The sequence below is a fragment of the Tamandua tetradactyla genome, chromosome 2 (assembly GCF_023851605.1).
Source record: "Tamandua tetradactyla isolate mTamTet1 chromosome 2, mTamTet1.pri, whole genome shotgun sequence".
In the NCBI taxonomy this organism is placed as follows: Eukaryota; Metazoa; Chordata; class Mammalia; order Pilosa; family Myrmecophagidae; genus Tamandua; species Tamandua tetradactyla.
Window position 1 is genome coordinate 143,896,070 of NC_135328.1, and position 17,491 is coordinate 143,913,560.

At 37.6% G+C, this 17,491-nt stretch overlaps 1 protein-coding gene across 14 annotated transcripts in view; it reads right to left on the reverse strand.

Annotated features, from left to right (window-relative positions):
* SYNE1 (spectrin repeat containing nuclear envelope protein 1) overlaps positions 1–17,491 on the reverse strand; it is a 536,476-nt gene that overhangs the window by 83,062 nt on the left and 435,923 nt on the right. For all 14 annotated transcript variants that reach the window (XM_077149294.1, XM_077149293.1, XM_077149295.1 and 11 more), the window contains 5 exons: positions 16,026–16,120; positions 12,333–12,567; positions 10,556–10,750; positions 6,720–6,845; positions 3,551–3,706 (listed from right to left, as the gene is read on the reverse strand). In XM_077149294.1, the coding sequence (XP_077005409.1) occupies positions 3,551–3,706; positions 6,720–6,845; positions 10,556–10,750; positions 12,333–12,567; positions 16,026–16,120 (807 nt within the window). The remainder of the gene's footprint in view (positions 1–3,550; positions 3,707–6,719; positions 6,846–10,555; positions 10,751–12,332; positions 12,568–16,025; positions 16,121–17,491) is intronic.

Here is a 17,491-nt window from a genome sequence, read left to right on the forward strand (position 1 = left end):
TAATACTGCTACTGTTATTCCTGGTACCACCGCTGCTACTCCTACTAATACTCCTATTACTACTACTATAATGCTATTGTTACTGCTATCATTACTACCACGATTACTTCTACACCTCCTGCTATTTCTACTAGCATCACTCCTTCTCATGCTGCTACTACTATTATCACTGCTACTACCACTATGACTTGATTATAGGCATCATTCAGGTTTTTTAATTCCTTTCTCCTTGGCCCTCATGCATCCAGCATTGTCACTGAATAGACATTTACATGAGTACAGGACATCATTCATGTTTTTAAATTCTTTTCTCCTTGGCATTCATTTATTGAATATCTCTACTAAGCTGTGTGAACAGATGTTCCTAGTGTTTACCACACACCATAAAGAAGTGCTTCCATTCATTCATTTATGCTGGAGCTATAGCTAAAAGAAGAGACAGGTAGCACTGGTTGCAAACTGGGAGCCAAGGCTTTAAAAGAGACGTAATTTCATAATTGGGATCCATCTTTCTTTCATCAGTAAAACTAATATTTAAGCTGTATGATAAATGGATGCTATCATCCTTGCCTTTGTGTTCAGTTGAAACCTCAAATTATTTATTAGCTTAGCCCATATTTACATTTCCTCAAGCGTTCAAGGGTGTTGCATCACCAACAGCTGACAAGTACCAGCTAAAACCTACAGAGTCTGAGGCAGTTGAACAGGAAATATATCCTTTTCTGCTTTCAAATATTTTTACCACAACAGTTTGCAAAAAACACCGAGCAATTACAATGATGATACATTTATATCTCAACCAGAATTATGTGCCAACCTGAAAACCAAAACAGGAATAAAAGCAAGTATGAGGCATAGCTGTACACAGGCACAACAAAGCATTTGGGGAGAAAATTTAAATGAAAAGAAACTTGTATCTATGAATTCTGCTCAGCAATATTTACTTACAGGATGCCTTCCTTATTCTCATCTGCAGTCCCAACTCCGACTTGGCATCCACTGCTGCAGATCCAGTAAGAATGGATCGCTTACTCTTTAACAGATGGACAAGGCCATTTTTAACTAAAGCTTTTGACTTTTCAAATGAGACAGAAACCCATTGACTTTTCAAATGAGACAGAAACCCATTGACTTTTCAAATGAGACAGAAACCCATTTCCTTTTGTGGTTTCAAACTTAATAGAAATACACCGGAAACAACTAACTCAAGAACTAGTAACTAATCTATAGTTCTCCTGGCACCTTAACTTGAATACCCATGATAAAACTCTCACTGGTTTAAATAAAAAACAAATATTGAAGCAATGTGAGTGTGCTTTGGCATTATGCCTTAAGATACTTCAAGATATAAAGTTTCTAGAAACACTATACGTTCAATCCTCTTCCTCTTTTTTACTTAATTCTTCGCCCACTCACAGGTGCATGGTATCTCTTCACAGCATATCATGTGATCAACAGCAGCTTTAAAAATATATTTCCAAACAGACAAGTTGTTGCCTAGACAGTCCTAAATCTCTTGAGCAATTTTACAACATACGGACTTCATTTTAACCATGAATAATATCTCCATGGCACTTTTACATGACACCAATTTTCCTATAACTTTTGCTTTGTTTTATGATCATGTGTGCATGATCACAATCTTATTACTCTCCAAAATGTTCATAAATTTTGTTATTTTACATATAGAAGAACTTAAGTGCAAAGTCATAAAACCAATGCTGTAAAGTTTTGTATTAATTGTTAACGATGCATGTTGAAGGCTTAGCTGTTTTAAGCACTTGGAGAAACAGAAATCTGGTCTTTGCCCTCACAGCCTGTCTGAAGGCTTTATAGTTATCAGTTAGTTAGAGCAATGGGTCTAGTCAAATTCATTTTATTTAATAGGCTCAAAAGTGTGGAGACAGCCAGTAGTCTCATGAAAACATCTTGGCATTAAAAATTAAGCAATAATTTATTGGATAGTAACATATGAATTCTGCAGGAAGGATTCAGAGAAGAATAAAAAGTATTGTGATTAACATTATCAGTCTCTCTGACCGCTCCTTGTACATTTCTCATGGCTGTCAATGAGAATATGGAGATCTGTCAAAGGTGGCAGAATTTGTTTTGGACATAATGTATTGACATGTTGATAAAAATAATCTCTTGCATCACTACTTCTTAAAAGCATATATTCATAACTCACATCTACCAAATGTGTCCCGAGGTTTCCCCTTGGCTCATGAGCTGAGAAAATACAAGGGTTTAAATCTAAACATATAGAGACATTTTCTTAAGAACAAACTTCTTGTTGATGTTAAATGGATCAAGAGGCCATCAGCTAGTTGGTTTAATGTTTCCTGAGTCTTGAAAACAAGCATCCCCAAAAGCAGAGAAAGAGGGGAGGATAGAAGAGAAAAGAACTCTCTAAGGTAGCATAGTTGGTGTACAATTGGGTGGGCACAAAGAGGTCCCTTCTCAACAGCTCCTTTTCATCCTTACAATCCCTGCTTTCCCTCAGACAGTATCTCTCTCTGCTTCTGCTCTGTGACTTTCCTCAAGCTGCTCCTTTCTTGTTCAACATGTTTGCTTGCTCCCTCCACACCCATCTAACCCTTCCACTCCCCATCTCAGCACTCAATTGAAGATTAATCCACTTCAAGAGGCACTTCCATTATGATCTGGAGTCCACACCAACCTTAGCTTGCTTATATCTCTACTATTTTTAAATGTTGCTTAAACTCATTTATACTTGCTTTTCTTCTTAACCATATAGGTTCTTCCTGACTGATGTTAGTATCAGCTCAATTGTAAAGTTGACAGCAGGGGCATCTTGTAAAATTAACAGTAATTAATATGAGCCACTCATTTAACAAATATGAATCACAGCCTATTAAGAGCCTGGCATTGTACTCGGGGTTCAGGAAGGAACAAGGAAGACATGGCCACTGCCTCCTGGAGAGATGCACCACTTAGAGACTTTTAACCTGTTATTCCTCTTTGCCTAGGACATCTTCTTGCTGCTTTTCCACCAATCTCTGCCTTTCATTTCCAACTCAAAACCCTAGGCTCTATTTTAAAGTACTGTAAATATAGAAGGCATTTAATAAATGAATAAGATGACTAAAATGGCACATATCCACAAATTACTAGGAAACAGCTATGGAAAATCTACATCAACAACACATGTTCCAGTATGAAATCAGCTCCACAGTATTAGCTAAAATCGCAAATAAAACAATGGTTTTTCACATTAAAATATGGAAGAGACATACAATATCCACCTAGCAAAAACTATACCTTGGAACCAGTGTACTGTTTCCACTTAAAAAATATTACACCAGCCAATTAAATGGAGAGCAAAAGAAGCTAGTTAAATGCACCTAAAACATAGTGATAAGATATACCTGTCTGAATCGGAAGGATTCTCATAAAAACCACAGCGCTCTTCTGTGCAAACCATGAGTTCTGGGATGGGTTCAGAACTGTGTCAAGCTACTGGACATTCCCAGTCATCTCCCAGTTTTCCACCATTATGAGTGAAGGCTGAGTCTGGTCCTCATCTTACCTGGTGGCAGAGCTCTTCCCACTGCCTTTGCAGAAGCTCCATGCGTTCGTTCAGGATGGAGATGTCATCAGCACTGATAAAGGCAGAGAGGGTGTCCTTCAGCAGTGTCAACTGGGTCAGGTCTTCTGTCCAGCTCCCAACTGCATTTTCTAATTCCTAGATTTAAAAAATTAATTTTTGAATATCCATGTGCATCTATTTATCTTCAACAATTTCTGAAGTCTTTGGAAACTCCTTTTGACAACAATTTCCTTTCTATTACATTCTCTTTGAACAGCCAACTTGGGATCGACTTTATTTTGTTTCCTATGAAACCTGATAATTTGCTAAGTTTCTCTGATAAAATACCAGGCTGTTTTCTACCATCAATTTATCATTTCATTATCTTTTTTGATGACCTTTTCTAAGCTGAAATTTTGACTTCACAAACTCTTAGTCCCTCCTTTCTTTTTATTCCAAGTTACTAATCATCCTAACAAAATATTTTTAAAAGCAGACTCCTAGATTAAACTTTCATCTTCAGACAGTATGAATTGTTACATTCTGTGATATATATTTATAATTTAATAGCTGTTGTTATTTTTAACTCAATTAAAAATAATGGATTGGATATGTTTTCTGCAGGAGCAGAGATGTCATAAAGTTATGGGGAAAAAAAAAAGCCCCGTCCTTTTGTTGGGAATGATTTAAGGAAAAAAAAAATCCATGTAACAATATTTGAATGAGTTGACATCATTTTTTGCAGTGCTTTGAAAGATGACCAGTTTTTCAATTTGTATAACTCTTGCTCTCTGGCAGCTGCTGCGGTTTTTAGATTCCAGCTAATTTAGTATATGTATAGACTATCTCACGTGACTCTTTCCTGCCCTTTCTGTCTCTTCACATGGAGAACTAGTTTCCAGAGGCAAAGGCAATTAACAGAACTATCTGACGCTAACTTCTAAGGCAATTTATCAAACAAGGTTTTAGCTTGAATTTTCCAGGTAATTGCTTTGTTTTGTCGCTAAGTGTGGTTTGAGGCACAATAAGTAGATAGCTAAACAGAAAAATGCATCTTTTAAATCCAGAAGCTCAACAGTAGGGACTGTTTGTAACTGTCATGTATTTTGGGAAATCAGTCCCCTTGATGTCAATCTCAAGCTGCAAGACAAACTACCTAAGTGAACTAAGTATGTGACATTTCTGTTTAGATCCCTAGACGAAAGCGCAGTATTTCTTCTTTGACACCCCCGACTCAATTTTTTAGCCCCCAAGTCAAATATCTGATTTGGTGACTTGATTAAAAGAGAAAAAAAACCACCAACACCAGAAAACCAACTGTTTGAGATTTACAATGTATCTTTCCATTAGATGAGCCGCTAATTGAGACAGCCCGGATATCTGCTAACTATGAAAAGATATTAAACTTCTAGAAGCCTGTTTTGTCATCTGTAAATGGGAAATAATAGAATAATAGGATCTCTTAGTGAGTTTGCACATGTGCCAGTTGAGATGGCACCGGGACAAAGCCTAATAAACGCCCATTCCTTCCTAGCAGAAGTTTCCTTTAGTAATTTGTTATAAATCTTCAATCACAGGTTTAAAATAAACTCTTTCTAATCTTCTCATACTTCTGAATGCACCACCTGAAGATAGTAGTTCACTAACTTACTGTCCATGATGTAAAGTACACTACATTTGTTTGTCTTAAACTTGCTTCTTTCAAGTTTCAATCCTTGAATTTTGATACTGAAGGGAAAATTCTTCTATACACACATTTCTAGATATCTAGAGCTCCTTAAAAATTAATCTTTCACAAATGCTTATGAATTCCTAGTCAAAGTGAAGCAGAGATTTTCTTCCTAAAATCTAAATCATTTGAGTATATGCAAAGTTTTAAAGAGAACTACTCTAGAGCAATAATTCTGCAAATCACTGGTGGGTACAAGGACATGTAAAATTTGAAAGAAAAAAAAAAGCATATTTTTAAAGGTGCTTTTTATATGATTCTGCACATTGACCAGCTGAGACTGCTGCTTTGATATTACCTGCTACTCCGGCGTGCAGGATGAATCCCACAAGCTACCAGATTACAGTAGTCTCCCTGAGCTCCTAATGCATGGATTGTTTCTATCAGCTACTGATTTGTGCCAAGGGCAAACTGAAGTGAGGATCCTAATCTTTTACTCCTTAGGGCCCTGGGTAACTAAGGATTGTGCATCTCCATGCAGTGACTGAGATACACTATTTAATTTCCTTTTTTCTTTACAGAAATCTCTGGAGGGCAGGGTGTGTTTTTCCTAGGGCCATTGAATGCATAATCTCCAGTCAGCCAGGCAGTTGACCCTTACTCCTCTTCTGTGAACCAGACTTTTCGGCTAGAATGACTTTCCAGTGTGGATACTTTGAAAAGACTGCTTTTATTGCTCTTGGCCCAGCTTTTAAATATCTTTTAACATGCTTTAAATTTTCATTAACTTCCTCAGGGTAAAGCATAAACTAGTCCATAATGTCATCGACGGCAATAAATCAATGGCACAAATATCACGGAAAAGTGGTCCACCCTAATACGATACCGGAACTTGTTTCTACATGTGGACACCTACATCAGCTCAGCATTGTTTTACTCCTGTTGGAGGCAGAATCATGTACTACATAAAGACAGGTTCAGGTCCTAGGCCCAAATCCTGGATCATGGACCCATTTGTAAATAGGATAGTTAAAGATATTATTAGTCAAGGTGTGGGGGCCCATTTGTGAACAGGTTCTTTAAAGATCCTAATAGGATGAGGACAAATTGAATCAGGGTGGACCATATTCCATATGACTAGAGTCCTAACAAGCAAAAGAAATTTGGACATCGTTGGTTAGTAGAAGCCAGAAGTCAGATGAAGCCAGAGAATGAAGGAGATCCCCATGGGATGGAGGCAGAAATTCAAGCCAAGGAACCCCAAGGATTATGGCCAGTCAGCCGCAGGATGCCACAGGCTCCGGGAGAAAGCACGGCCTGTAGACCTTGATGTTGGGTGTTCCGTCTCCCAAGCTGTGAGATGATAAATTCCTATTACTCAAACCACCCTATTCTATGGCATTTGTCAGGGTATTCTGGGCAGTTTGAGACAACTTCCAAAGGCACGGTTACAGAAGAGGCACATACACAGGTGACGATGAAATGCTCAATGCACTCTACCTTGCACCGCATTTGTTCTGCATGAAGCTCTTCATGGTGATCTGGTAAAGGCTGGGAAAGCTTCTTTTTGAAAGTTCTTAGTTTCTCCAGAGAATCAGCTATTCCCTTCTCACACTCTTCCCAGTCCTGGAAAGGGAAGAGAAAGAGAGTTTCTGAATTTTTTTGTTTGTAAAAATTTGGAAAGGGATAAAATGCCCTCCCCCCCCCCTTTATCTCCAGAGATAGAATGAAAGCCACACTGATGAATCACGTCAGGGTATGTCCACATGTATTCGCCTCAGTAGAGAGCGTGGCATGGCATTCAGTTCTGAGTTCAAACCTGACTTTGTTACTTATTAGCTGTGGGGCATTGAGCAGGTTATGATTTTATTTACATCTTGGATTTCCCTGTGATAAATGGAGACAGTGACAATGCTCTACCATAAGTTGGAAAATTAAAGGAAATCATGGAAATCAAGGCACTCAACATATACCCAGAATATTATAGATTACCCAAATAAGGTTATCTGAATGTGAATCTATCTGCAAAGCTGGGAGTACAGTCACAGCACTCTGCTTCTTTCCTAACTCCATTTTCATAATTATACCAATGTCAGCACTATTCCAAAAGCACTATAAAGTATGCAAAAAAAAGAAAAGATATGGAGTCTCTTTCAGGATGAAAATCGGTATGGGAAAGGAAGTGAGAAGGAATATTAAACTAATGTAACTCTGACTCTAGTTCAATCTAGAAATAGTAAGAGCTGCATGGATTTCAATTGTTACAGAAGTAGAAACACAAAATTATAAAAGGTATGACATTTGACTTGCTCTAGCTTCACAGTATTGAAACATCTTCACAACGTTTAAGCATGTAATGAAGGATTAGATACAGGATACAGAAAAGCCATGCAGGGGTGTATAGGTGGTTCAGTGGTAGAATGCTCACCCCCCACGTGGGAGACCTGGGTTCAATTCCCGGACCATGAACCACCATCCCCTTCCCCCCCACCAAAAAAAAAAACATGCAAATCAACAAGTGGAGGAAGACTGATAATGTATAGTTTAAGAAACAGCATGCCAAGTGGTGAAAATTTCTCTGAAGAGGAATACAGAGAGTGGTTGAGAATGGCAGCGCTGTGGAATACTATGCGGAATTGATAGATCTCCTTGTACTGACAAAGAAAATGTCCAGAAGACATTGTGTGGTCGTTTTGGAAAGTTATACAACAGACTGGCAACAGTGGTTACCTCTAAAAGAGCAGAATTCAGGTGGTGAAATAGGGGCAGTTTCATTATTTACTCCACATATTTCACTACATCCTGAATTTTTTAATCAAATGTATTCCCCTTGTAATTAAAAAAGAAGAATGAGAGAAAAAAACAAGTAAAGTACCCAAATAGAGACTTAATTCTTTTTTAGCAGCCTATCTACAAATGAACTCACATCTGGTGTCTCAGGGCCAATTCAAGTTAAGTTCAACAAACAAGTCGTCATTTTGACCAATGGCGCCCCCCCCCCCCCCCCCCCCCGCCCCGTTTCGGCCTCCTGCTGTCAATGACTCTCCCAAGTGGAAGTGGCACTCCCACACCTTTATTACTGAGCTTCAAAGAAGGATAACTGCAATCATTTTAAATAGTTCACCAGGAGTCAAAACATGGTGCATTTTCCCCCAAATCTCTTTCCTCATTGCCAGTCTTTTTCTTTTCTGGATTCTTTCTATCTTCTTTACGGATTCACTCTTAGCACACCAACCCATGGGTGTTATTATCAGTATTGTCTTCTAAAAGAAGCATTTACTAAAGAACTCCTTACTTACAATAGCTTTGGTTTCTAACTGAAGATTACAAAAGATTCTCATTTCTCTCTAAAATTCGTTGGGTGAACAACCCAGAATGCAAAACCATGTTTCTCCTTCCCATTTACCAGAAAGGCCCTTTGTCTATTGTAAGCAGATTTGTTTCATGTCCTCTTTCTTGAAATACCTGTTTTTCTCAGGTTACACTTAAAGTCCATCAATGCTAACCTGAAGGCAGAAAAAAAATCTTTCTGCTGAAATTTTATAGCATTCTCAATTAAATTATCACATACTCTGACATCTATCAACAGCCGTTCAATAAGCATTCATTGGCCTAAAAAGGAAAGGTCAGCTTTTTATTTTGCAGAACAAAACTGAGAAGGTCATAAAGCAGATAGCATGCAGGGCATCATACTAGTTTAATTTTTTTGGCAGAACCTTAAATTAAGACCTAAATATAAATGTAATAGCAGTGGTAAAAAGATACACTAAAATAAGGCAGTGCCAACTTTAAAATTTAGCCTCATAAATTCCTTTTTAGGCAAAGAGGCGTACGATTCAAACAAACTTTAACAAGAGAAGAATAGGGATTTTCCTGTCTAAGGATGACAGCTTCTGAAGCTAAAACCAGGTCTTTTCACTGCAGTAATTATGAGGAACTAATTTAATGTCAGGAATACAAACAGCTATCAAAGTGGATGTTTTACACACTAGCAAACAGTCTGACAAGAAAAGCAAATGCAGTGACTCAGCTACCATGCCTTATTAAGTTTTGGGAATGTGTCCAAAAACTGCATTACAAATAAAGAAAAAGATAAGACTAACGTATTCTCTACAGAGTGAGTTACAATGTTTTTAATCCTTTCCTGATAGCAAAAAAAGAGGAGAAAACAGGCATATTGTACTACTGATAAATTGTGCTGTTGTGCAAATAATAGTTCTGTACAGAAGATTAGTGGCATTTTTGATGGATTGTTTCCTACACAAGAGGTAATACACCATTAAATAAAATTCAACAGACTAAACTCAAAGGGAATACTTAATTTAAGCATTTTTTTTTAAAAAAGCAGAATGTGTTCCATTAAGTTTCAGTATTGCCTGGGATCCAAAATAGTGACAAGCCAAATGTAACATCTAATCTCATTAAAGAGTTGGTGGTTTTAACATATAAAAAGCTTTGGTATTTAGCTTTATTTATTTTGAAAACATGATAACATATGATTGACAATGATAATTACTGCTATTTATTGAGTGCTCAATATGTGTCAGGTACAGGACCACTTGATTCATTAAATCTTCTACCGTTCACAAGATGACTCTATAGATGAAGAAACTGGGGCTTAAATAGTGAGTTAAGTTAACAGGGTTACTTGGCTTGCTGCGGTTTTACCTTGGGTTTATCTGGAGCCCATACTCTTTATTAGCTACTGATTTAATTATACATTTAATTATGGAATTGGGGACTAAAGGAGAAAGGCATATTGTCAGGGATCTGAATAAGTCTACATTTCCCCAGACTTACTGTGTGATCAGTAGGCAATCTGTATCCAACTAAAGGCTAAATACACTTCTTCCTGGAGATTTTATCTCATAGCAACTGGTTTGGATAAGCTAAGATCAAATGGAGAGTATTTTCTTGCATAGGTTTTACCCCTGCTATAAAATGAAAGATATTGATCTTGAAAACTGCTTAGAGTCTTAGATCAGGGAGTGGAATCTACTCTTTGAATTCCTGCCTGGAAAGTCATCACATGGCTAGAGGTTTAGCCCTGGTCATCAATCAATTTCATAGTCTGGATGGTCTTAACTACTTTGCAGGGAGATTTTTCTGAAAGACAACGATGCTGAAACTCTTCCAGTTTATGCCTGACAGGACAAAGCTTTAAGACACAGAGACAAAATACTGCAGTGTGTTACCTGATGAAGTTTGTACGATTTGGTTCAAAGAATGATTATGGAAGGAAACAGGACAACTATTCAAAGGCTTTTTAAAATTAGCTTCCAGAATTAAGGACAAGGTGCCTGCCTAGGGCAATAGGAGGAAGTGTCTGAACTTACTTTCAACAAGAAAGCCAATTTTTTCTTCTGTTCCTCCAGACGCATGCTGGCTGATTTCCATTTCTCTTGGATTTCGGTGAGCTCAGCCTGCAAGGCTGCCTCGGCTCCACTGTCTGCCGAAAGCAGGAGCTGCTTGCCTGCCTCCACAGTCAGAATATAGCTTCCTTGTTGGCGCAGGAACACTTTGGATTTGAACTGAAAGGAACCACAGTTTTTTCTTTTTTTCTCTTTTTTCACTTTCTCATTATTTTCTTTACCATTTCCCTATTATAATTATTTTTTAATGACCTTAGATTTTAGTATCTTGGATATGTCCTCTTTCACCCAACAAGCATTAACTGAGTAGGTACTTTGTGCATGAATGAACCAATATATGAATAATTGAGAAAACAACAGGGAGAGGCTTAGTTTCTACCCCCAAGTTAAATATGTTCATGATACAATATGATAACTACTATCCGAGATTTTCTGACAGGGAACCCTAAGGGACACCTAACCCACCCTGGGATGGACAGAAGGACAGAGAAGTCTTCCTCACAGTGGAAAAGATGGGATGAGTCTTGAAAAACATATGAAGGCAACCAGATTGAAAAAGATCTAGAAAGAGGAGGGCCCGGAGGGGACACTTTCCATTCAGAGAAATAAGGATGGGAAAGTTGGTGCAAAAAGGATATAAAGAATTCTGGAAACTGGATGTAGTTTTCAGTGGCTGGAATACAGGAGGCATGCAAGAGAGTGCTAGAGGATAAGGCAAAACCGCTTCTTGCACAATTTGGTTGTTTTTTTTTAGTAAAAGTGACTGAGATTCAAAGAAGAATATTAACAGAAAAATGATGGGTTTGGACTGACGTTTTAATAAAAGCACTCAACTGCATGGCAGAAAATGGAATGGAAGGAGGGCATATATTGGGTATAGTAAGGCAGCTTAAGAAGTTATTGTCTATCTAGACAAGAAGTCATGAGTGCCTAACTTAAGGCACTGGCAGTGGAGATGGGGACTTAGGGCAGAGTAAGAGAAAAGGGAGAGAAGACTCCTAGAATGTCTCGAGATTCCTGGTTTGGTAGATCAGAGAGGTGGTGACCTTTCCTCAGATTGAGGACATGGAGTCTGCTTGGAAAGGGCGGCACAAAGATAACAGGTTTAGTTTAGACCCACTGAGTATATGAACATTTGCAACACACATAGATCTAAATCTAAAAGGCAGTTGAAATATATAAGTCAAAGCTCAGGAGATGGATGTGAACAGAAGATAGCAACTTGGCCCTTCTCTACTGTTAGGGGGTAGTTAATGCCATGTCTGTGAGTGAGGTCTCACAGAGAAATGAGGAGGAAAAGGGAACCAGAAGAAGGGAGTCCATGCACTAGAAGGTTTCTCTCTGAGATGACGATGTCCAAATTCCCAGTTGGTGAAAGTAAGAAGCTAGTCTGGGAATGAACAGAGAGGTCAAATAGAACTGAGCCCTTTATATTTTCTGGAGTCTTAAGTTACACATTTAAATTGCTCAGAAATAAAACATAAATAATCAATGCAGGTTTCCTTTCCATGCATGCAGAGTTTTGTGAGGTCTGCGTGTAGGGAGTGGAGGCAGTCTCTGGAGGCCGGGGCTTAATAAAACTTCAGTAGTCAAGGTAGGTTTGGTATTGCAGTCATTTTTGTCTATTTCTGTTGACATCTGAGAACTGTGTTTGTCCTAACTTCAGTTCCACACTGAACTCCTGAAGAACCGAGGCTAGGATAACGTGTGCCTTGGGAACGTGGAAACATTTGCACCTCACCTGCACTTCATCAAAGAGGGTCCTCGCTTGTTGCAGTGGTATGGCGACACTTCCGAGACCACAGAGGGGAAGATAGGACACCTCAGCCAACCATTTCCGAAGCTTCTCTGCCATCTCCCTGTAACGTTGCCACTGATGAATCTGGCTGTCGATGATCCCTCTCCTCTGCTGGGCCCTGCGAATCACTCCCTGCCACTGATTGCTGAGAAGGGTCAACTTCAGGTTGAACTCATCCCTGTAGAAGAAGTAATGACAGGGAAGAAATCACTGTTATCTTGAATCCAGTTATATAATCAACCAACATGGACACACACGATGACCTCACGCTCCGAGAAGTGATCCAGGGCACCCCATGCCATGATCTGATAGCAGGATTGGGGCAAGTGATCTTCTCAAGTATCAAGAGCTAAACTGCTGGTGTTTGTGAACAGCAAGTGTTTCCCCATATTAATTCAGGCTGAAGGCACATCTACAATAAGGTCATTGTCGTTCGTTCTTTCCCTGGAGGTGTGAGAGCGAACAAGGGTGGAGCCCAGGGAAATGAGTAGAAAAATGGGGAGAAAAGCTGAATGGTACACTTTGCCTTCAGCTAAAATCACAAGTCATTTTGGATAGCGAAAACTGGGTTATTTCAGATAGAATCATAAGCCACTTAAATAAAATTTTGTTATTTAAAAATATTTTTTTTAAACTGTACTCAATAAACAGCCCCGATCCTTAGCAAGTTATTCGTATTAACTTAAATTAGGCATTCTGCATTTTAGGTCCCCTTCACTATGTTCTTATGAAAAAAAAAAAGAAAAATATCTAATCATCACTGTCTGTATAAAGGTCCTTCATATGTTGAGAGAGATCAGATTTTTTTTTCTTAATTTTTACTTTTTTTTAACTGTGAAACATATTTAGAAAAAAGGAATAAATTTCCAAGTACATTTTAACAAGTAGTTATAGAACAGATTTTAATGTTTGGCATGGGTTATAGTTCCACGATTTTTTGTTTTTTCTTCTAGCTGCTCAAAGACACTGGAGACCAACAGAAATATCAATATAATGGTTCAGCAGTCAGACTCCTTTGTTAAATCCTATCTTCTCTGTTATATTCCTCCTTCTCTTTAAATAACATATATACATGAAAGTAATAAATTTCAAAGTACATTGCAGCAATTAGTTGTAGAACAGATTTCAGAGTTTGGCATGAGTTACAATTCCACAATTTTAGGTTTTTATTTCTAGCTGCTCTAAGGTACTGGAGGTTAAAAGAAATATCAATATCGGCACTCATACTCGTTAAACCTATCTTCTCTGTTATAACTCCTCCTTGAAGAGAGATCTGATTTTAAGTAAGCATTCTCTTTTTCAGCCTGAAGAATCTCAGCTCTTTTCATTCCTTCACCCTATCTTTGTGTTTCCCATTTCAAAACACACTGACAAGTCTTCATTTAGTTTTCTATCACATTAAAGTTGCTAACTTGAGAACTGGCTATTACAGGTTTGGCCAGCATCAAATAGAATGAGTTTTTCTTAGATGATAGTGTTTTTCACACAGCTGAGTGCTAAAACATAAGATTGCTGTGTTTTCTCATTGTATTAGTATTGCTTTTCTTCCCCAGATATTCTATTCTCCTCTTCTGAGGGAGGTTCCAGACAAAAATAAGCCTTGCTACTCTGGATTCCTACATTCTTGATGCCTCCCATTACCTAGAACCACTATAAACTTTTAATTTGTAGCCAATGTGTTATTATTCCTCAAAACGTATTTAATGTTTCAACTCGAAAAACAAGATGAATACATAGTCAAAGAAAGCCAGTATGAAATACAAAAGGAATTCAATAGAGTTCCAGCAGAATTTTCTTATGCGCTCACATTTTTAACACAGAGCCAAAGAATAACTACTTAGATTTGATGGTGACTTCTGTTTTGAAAGAAAATTCTAATTTCTATGTCTATCACAATGGAATCCAAATGTGATGAACTGGGTGTACTTCTAATTCCTTAAAAGTTATAATCATCTGTCAACTCTGAAATTACACAAATGCAGGACTTGAGAATGTTCTGGAACATGGGAAGGACCCTGTCTATTGCCTACCCTATTTGCTGATGACCCAAGGTCTCCCTGGAGCCTCTGCTATCCTGAGCTACCTGCCAGTTGGAAGAACTACTTAAAGTATATCATTCCTAGCTCTAAACTTGAAGCTCTAAAACATTGGACTTGTAAATTAATTTTTGGAACACAGTATATTTGTAATTCGGGGGCTTCCTATTGTCAACATTTAATCCCCAATTTTTCTTTTTTTCTTTTTTGCTTGCAATTTTCACATCCTCAGTCCAATCCTCTCATTTTCTTTCTTTGGTGTTTTTTCTTAAACATTAGCATCTGAAACTTAATAGATGCTGGCTTGCACATGAATTTTTAATTTTATTTTACTTGACTCAAATGTTTACAATACTGTTATAGAGTTGGCTAAGAGAAAATAATGCAAAAGACAAAAGTTAATTGCATTTGATTTTGTTTTATTTTGAAGGCCTCAAATTCTCAATAAAGCTCACATTTAAATTTGGCTTACTTGGAATAGAATAAATGTGTTATCACATTTTGTTGTTCTAACCTTCACTGTGAAAATCCTTTGTGTTTCTCCAAAGAAATATCCAGCTAAAACAGAGACCGCCTCCAAAATATTTTTTAAAAACTTTCAATAGAATTCATGACTTATTTTCTACCTTTTCCTAACAAAATACTAAGTTACTTTTAATCACAACTACTGGTCCTAAATATGGAAAATATATTACACATATAATAAACAACATTTATACTCCAAATATCACCACAGAAAGCAGATGGGACAGAGTAAGCATTGTTCCTAGGAAATGTAAAAACAATGCAGAATCATCAATGCACATGCAATAAATCTGAATCTGAAGAGGAGCTATAATTTACCTCTGCATTTTTAATAAAGAGGTTATCTGCTAAAGTAAATGGGGAGAAAGCAGGATTTCAGGCTGAATATACTCTGACTTAAGGTGACAAACGCTTTTCCAACATGGAGGATTCAAATGGGATGGGAAGCTGGCTGGTGTAATATGTTATTGACTAACAAGATACAGGAGCCTTCAGTTGATTCTGCTGCAACTTAGTTACTTGACCTTGGTCAGATCAGTTCACGTTTCTGGAACTCAGGTAAGAGTTCTGTAAATTCTCAGGTAGGAGTACTTACGGAAGCATCCATATCTAACAGAGGTGGACCAGGGGTCTCTAAGTTTCTTTTAGGAATACAATTTCCATACCTAACAGAGGTGGACCAGTGGTCTCTAAGTTCCTTTCAGGAATACAATTTAGAATAGTTATTCTATGAGACTATTAGAAGCATCTGTTTATAAACCACTGATACACTGTTGATACAATTCATTCTGGTTTATTCATTAAATCCAGTCCTCTACAGACAACTAGCAAAGACTGGCTAGGTGATTTCCAATTACACTGTGTCCTTCATATTATATATAATAGCAGTTCTTTAAAAAGATTCAATGCTCAGCCATTTCAGCGATTCGGACAAGCCTTTCCTCCAATTACTGAGGCTCCACTATGGTACAATTGCCTTAGGAAGATTGGATATATGCCCTCTAATCTGCTCATTTAAAATAAATGATTAATTTACCGGAAGCTTTCTTCCTAGTGAGATACCAGAGATCCCTACCTGTCATCAACTTGACCTTGTTCCAGAAGACGCTGTCCATCAATAATGATCGAGTGCAAAATCTGCTGTCGACTGAACATCTCTGCTTGAAACAGCTATTAATTTTTTAAAAAGAAGAAGAACATGTTTTAGCACTCCTAATTTTAGTGACGAATTCTCTGACATCTTTCAAAATATTCTGGTCCTATCAAGGCTAAGAAAAGTTATCTCCATTCAGCTAGGAGATACATGAAATCTTGTAGTGTAGAAATAACTTATTTTTATTTATTTATTTATCTGTATTCTGTAGGGAGGGGTCATATTTCATTCTTTTTCCATCTGCATATCCTGCTATTGCAGCATCATTTGTTGAATTTTTTTGTTCATTTTTTCTTTCTCTGTTTGCTTGTTTGTTTGTTTGCTTTTAGGAAGTGCATGGGCCAGGAATCAAACCTGGGTCTCCTGCACTACAGGTGAGAATTCTACCACTGAGCTACCCTTGCACCCCGAAATTATTTACTTATTTATTTGTTTGTTTGTTTGTTGGCAAGTGCAGGGTCCGTGTATTTTTAAAACATCAATTAAGATACGCTTAAAGATAAGTTTAGTTTTTGGTTTACTAAAACCAAATGGCTAAAAATGACTAGGGGGTGTGAGGGTAGTTCATGGTAGAATTCTTGCCTGCCATGTGGGAGACATGGGTTCAATTCCCGGCCCATGTACTTACCCCCCCGCCCTGTCCCTCTGTCCCCCAGAAAAAACAAACAAAAGATAAAATAAACAAAAATTCAACAAACGGTGCTGCAATAAGGGCATACTCACATGGAAGAAGAACGAAATGCGACTTCCGCCACACAGTATATAAAGGAAAAAAAAAAGCAACGACTAATGAAGTTAGTTAATCCACACCTTATGTGTTTGGTTTATTCTGTATACAGCACATGACCCACTTTCAGGTATCGAGAGTAGCTGAAGATCTTTCAAAAAGTTGAAGAAAGAAAAAAACAAAACCCCACACTTTTTATGTTTTTCGAACTCACTATTTGTTCAATTTAATTAGTTTAACAAAATAATTTCACTGTTAAAAAAGCTCAGTGGAAGGTCTTTTATATTCTATTGTAATTCACTTTTTAACAGTTTTATTGAGTTATAATTCACATAGCATGTTATTCTCCCAATTAAAGTATACAATCCAAGAGTTTTTAATACAGTTGCAGAGTTGTGCAATCATCACAGCAGTCAGTTTTTAAAATTTTCATCATCCCGTAAAGAGAGTCCATAACCATTAGTACTGACTCCTTATTTTCCCCGAAGTTCTCCAGCAAATTTGTACAAGTTTTTGTGCAGACGCACATTTCTCTTGGTTATCTTTGTAAGAGCAGCATTGCTGGGTCATGTGGTAACTCTATGCTTAACCAAACTATTTTCCACAGAGGCTGTACCATTTTACATTCCTTTTAGCAGTTTATGTGAGTTCCAATTTCTCC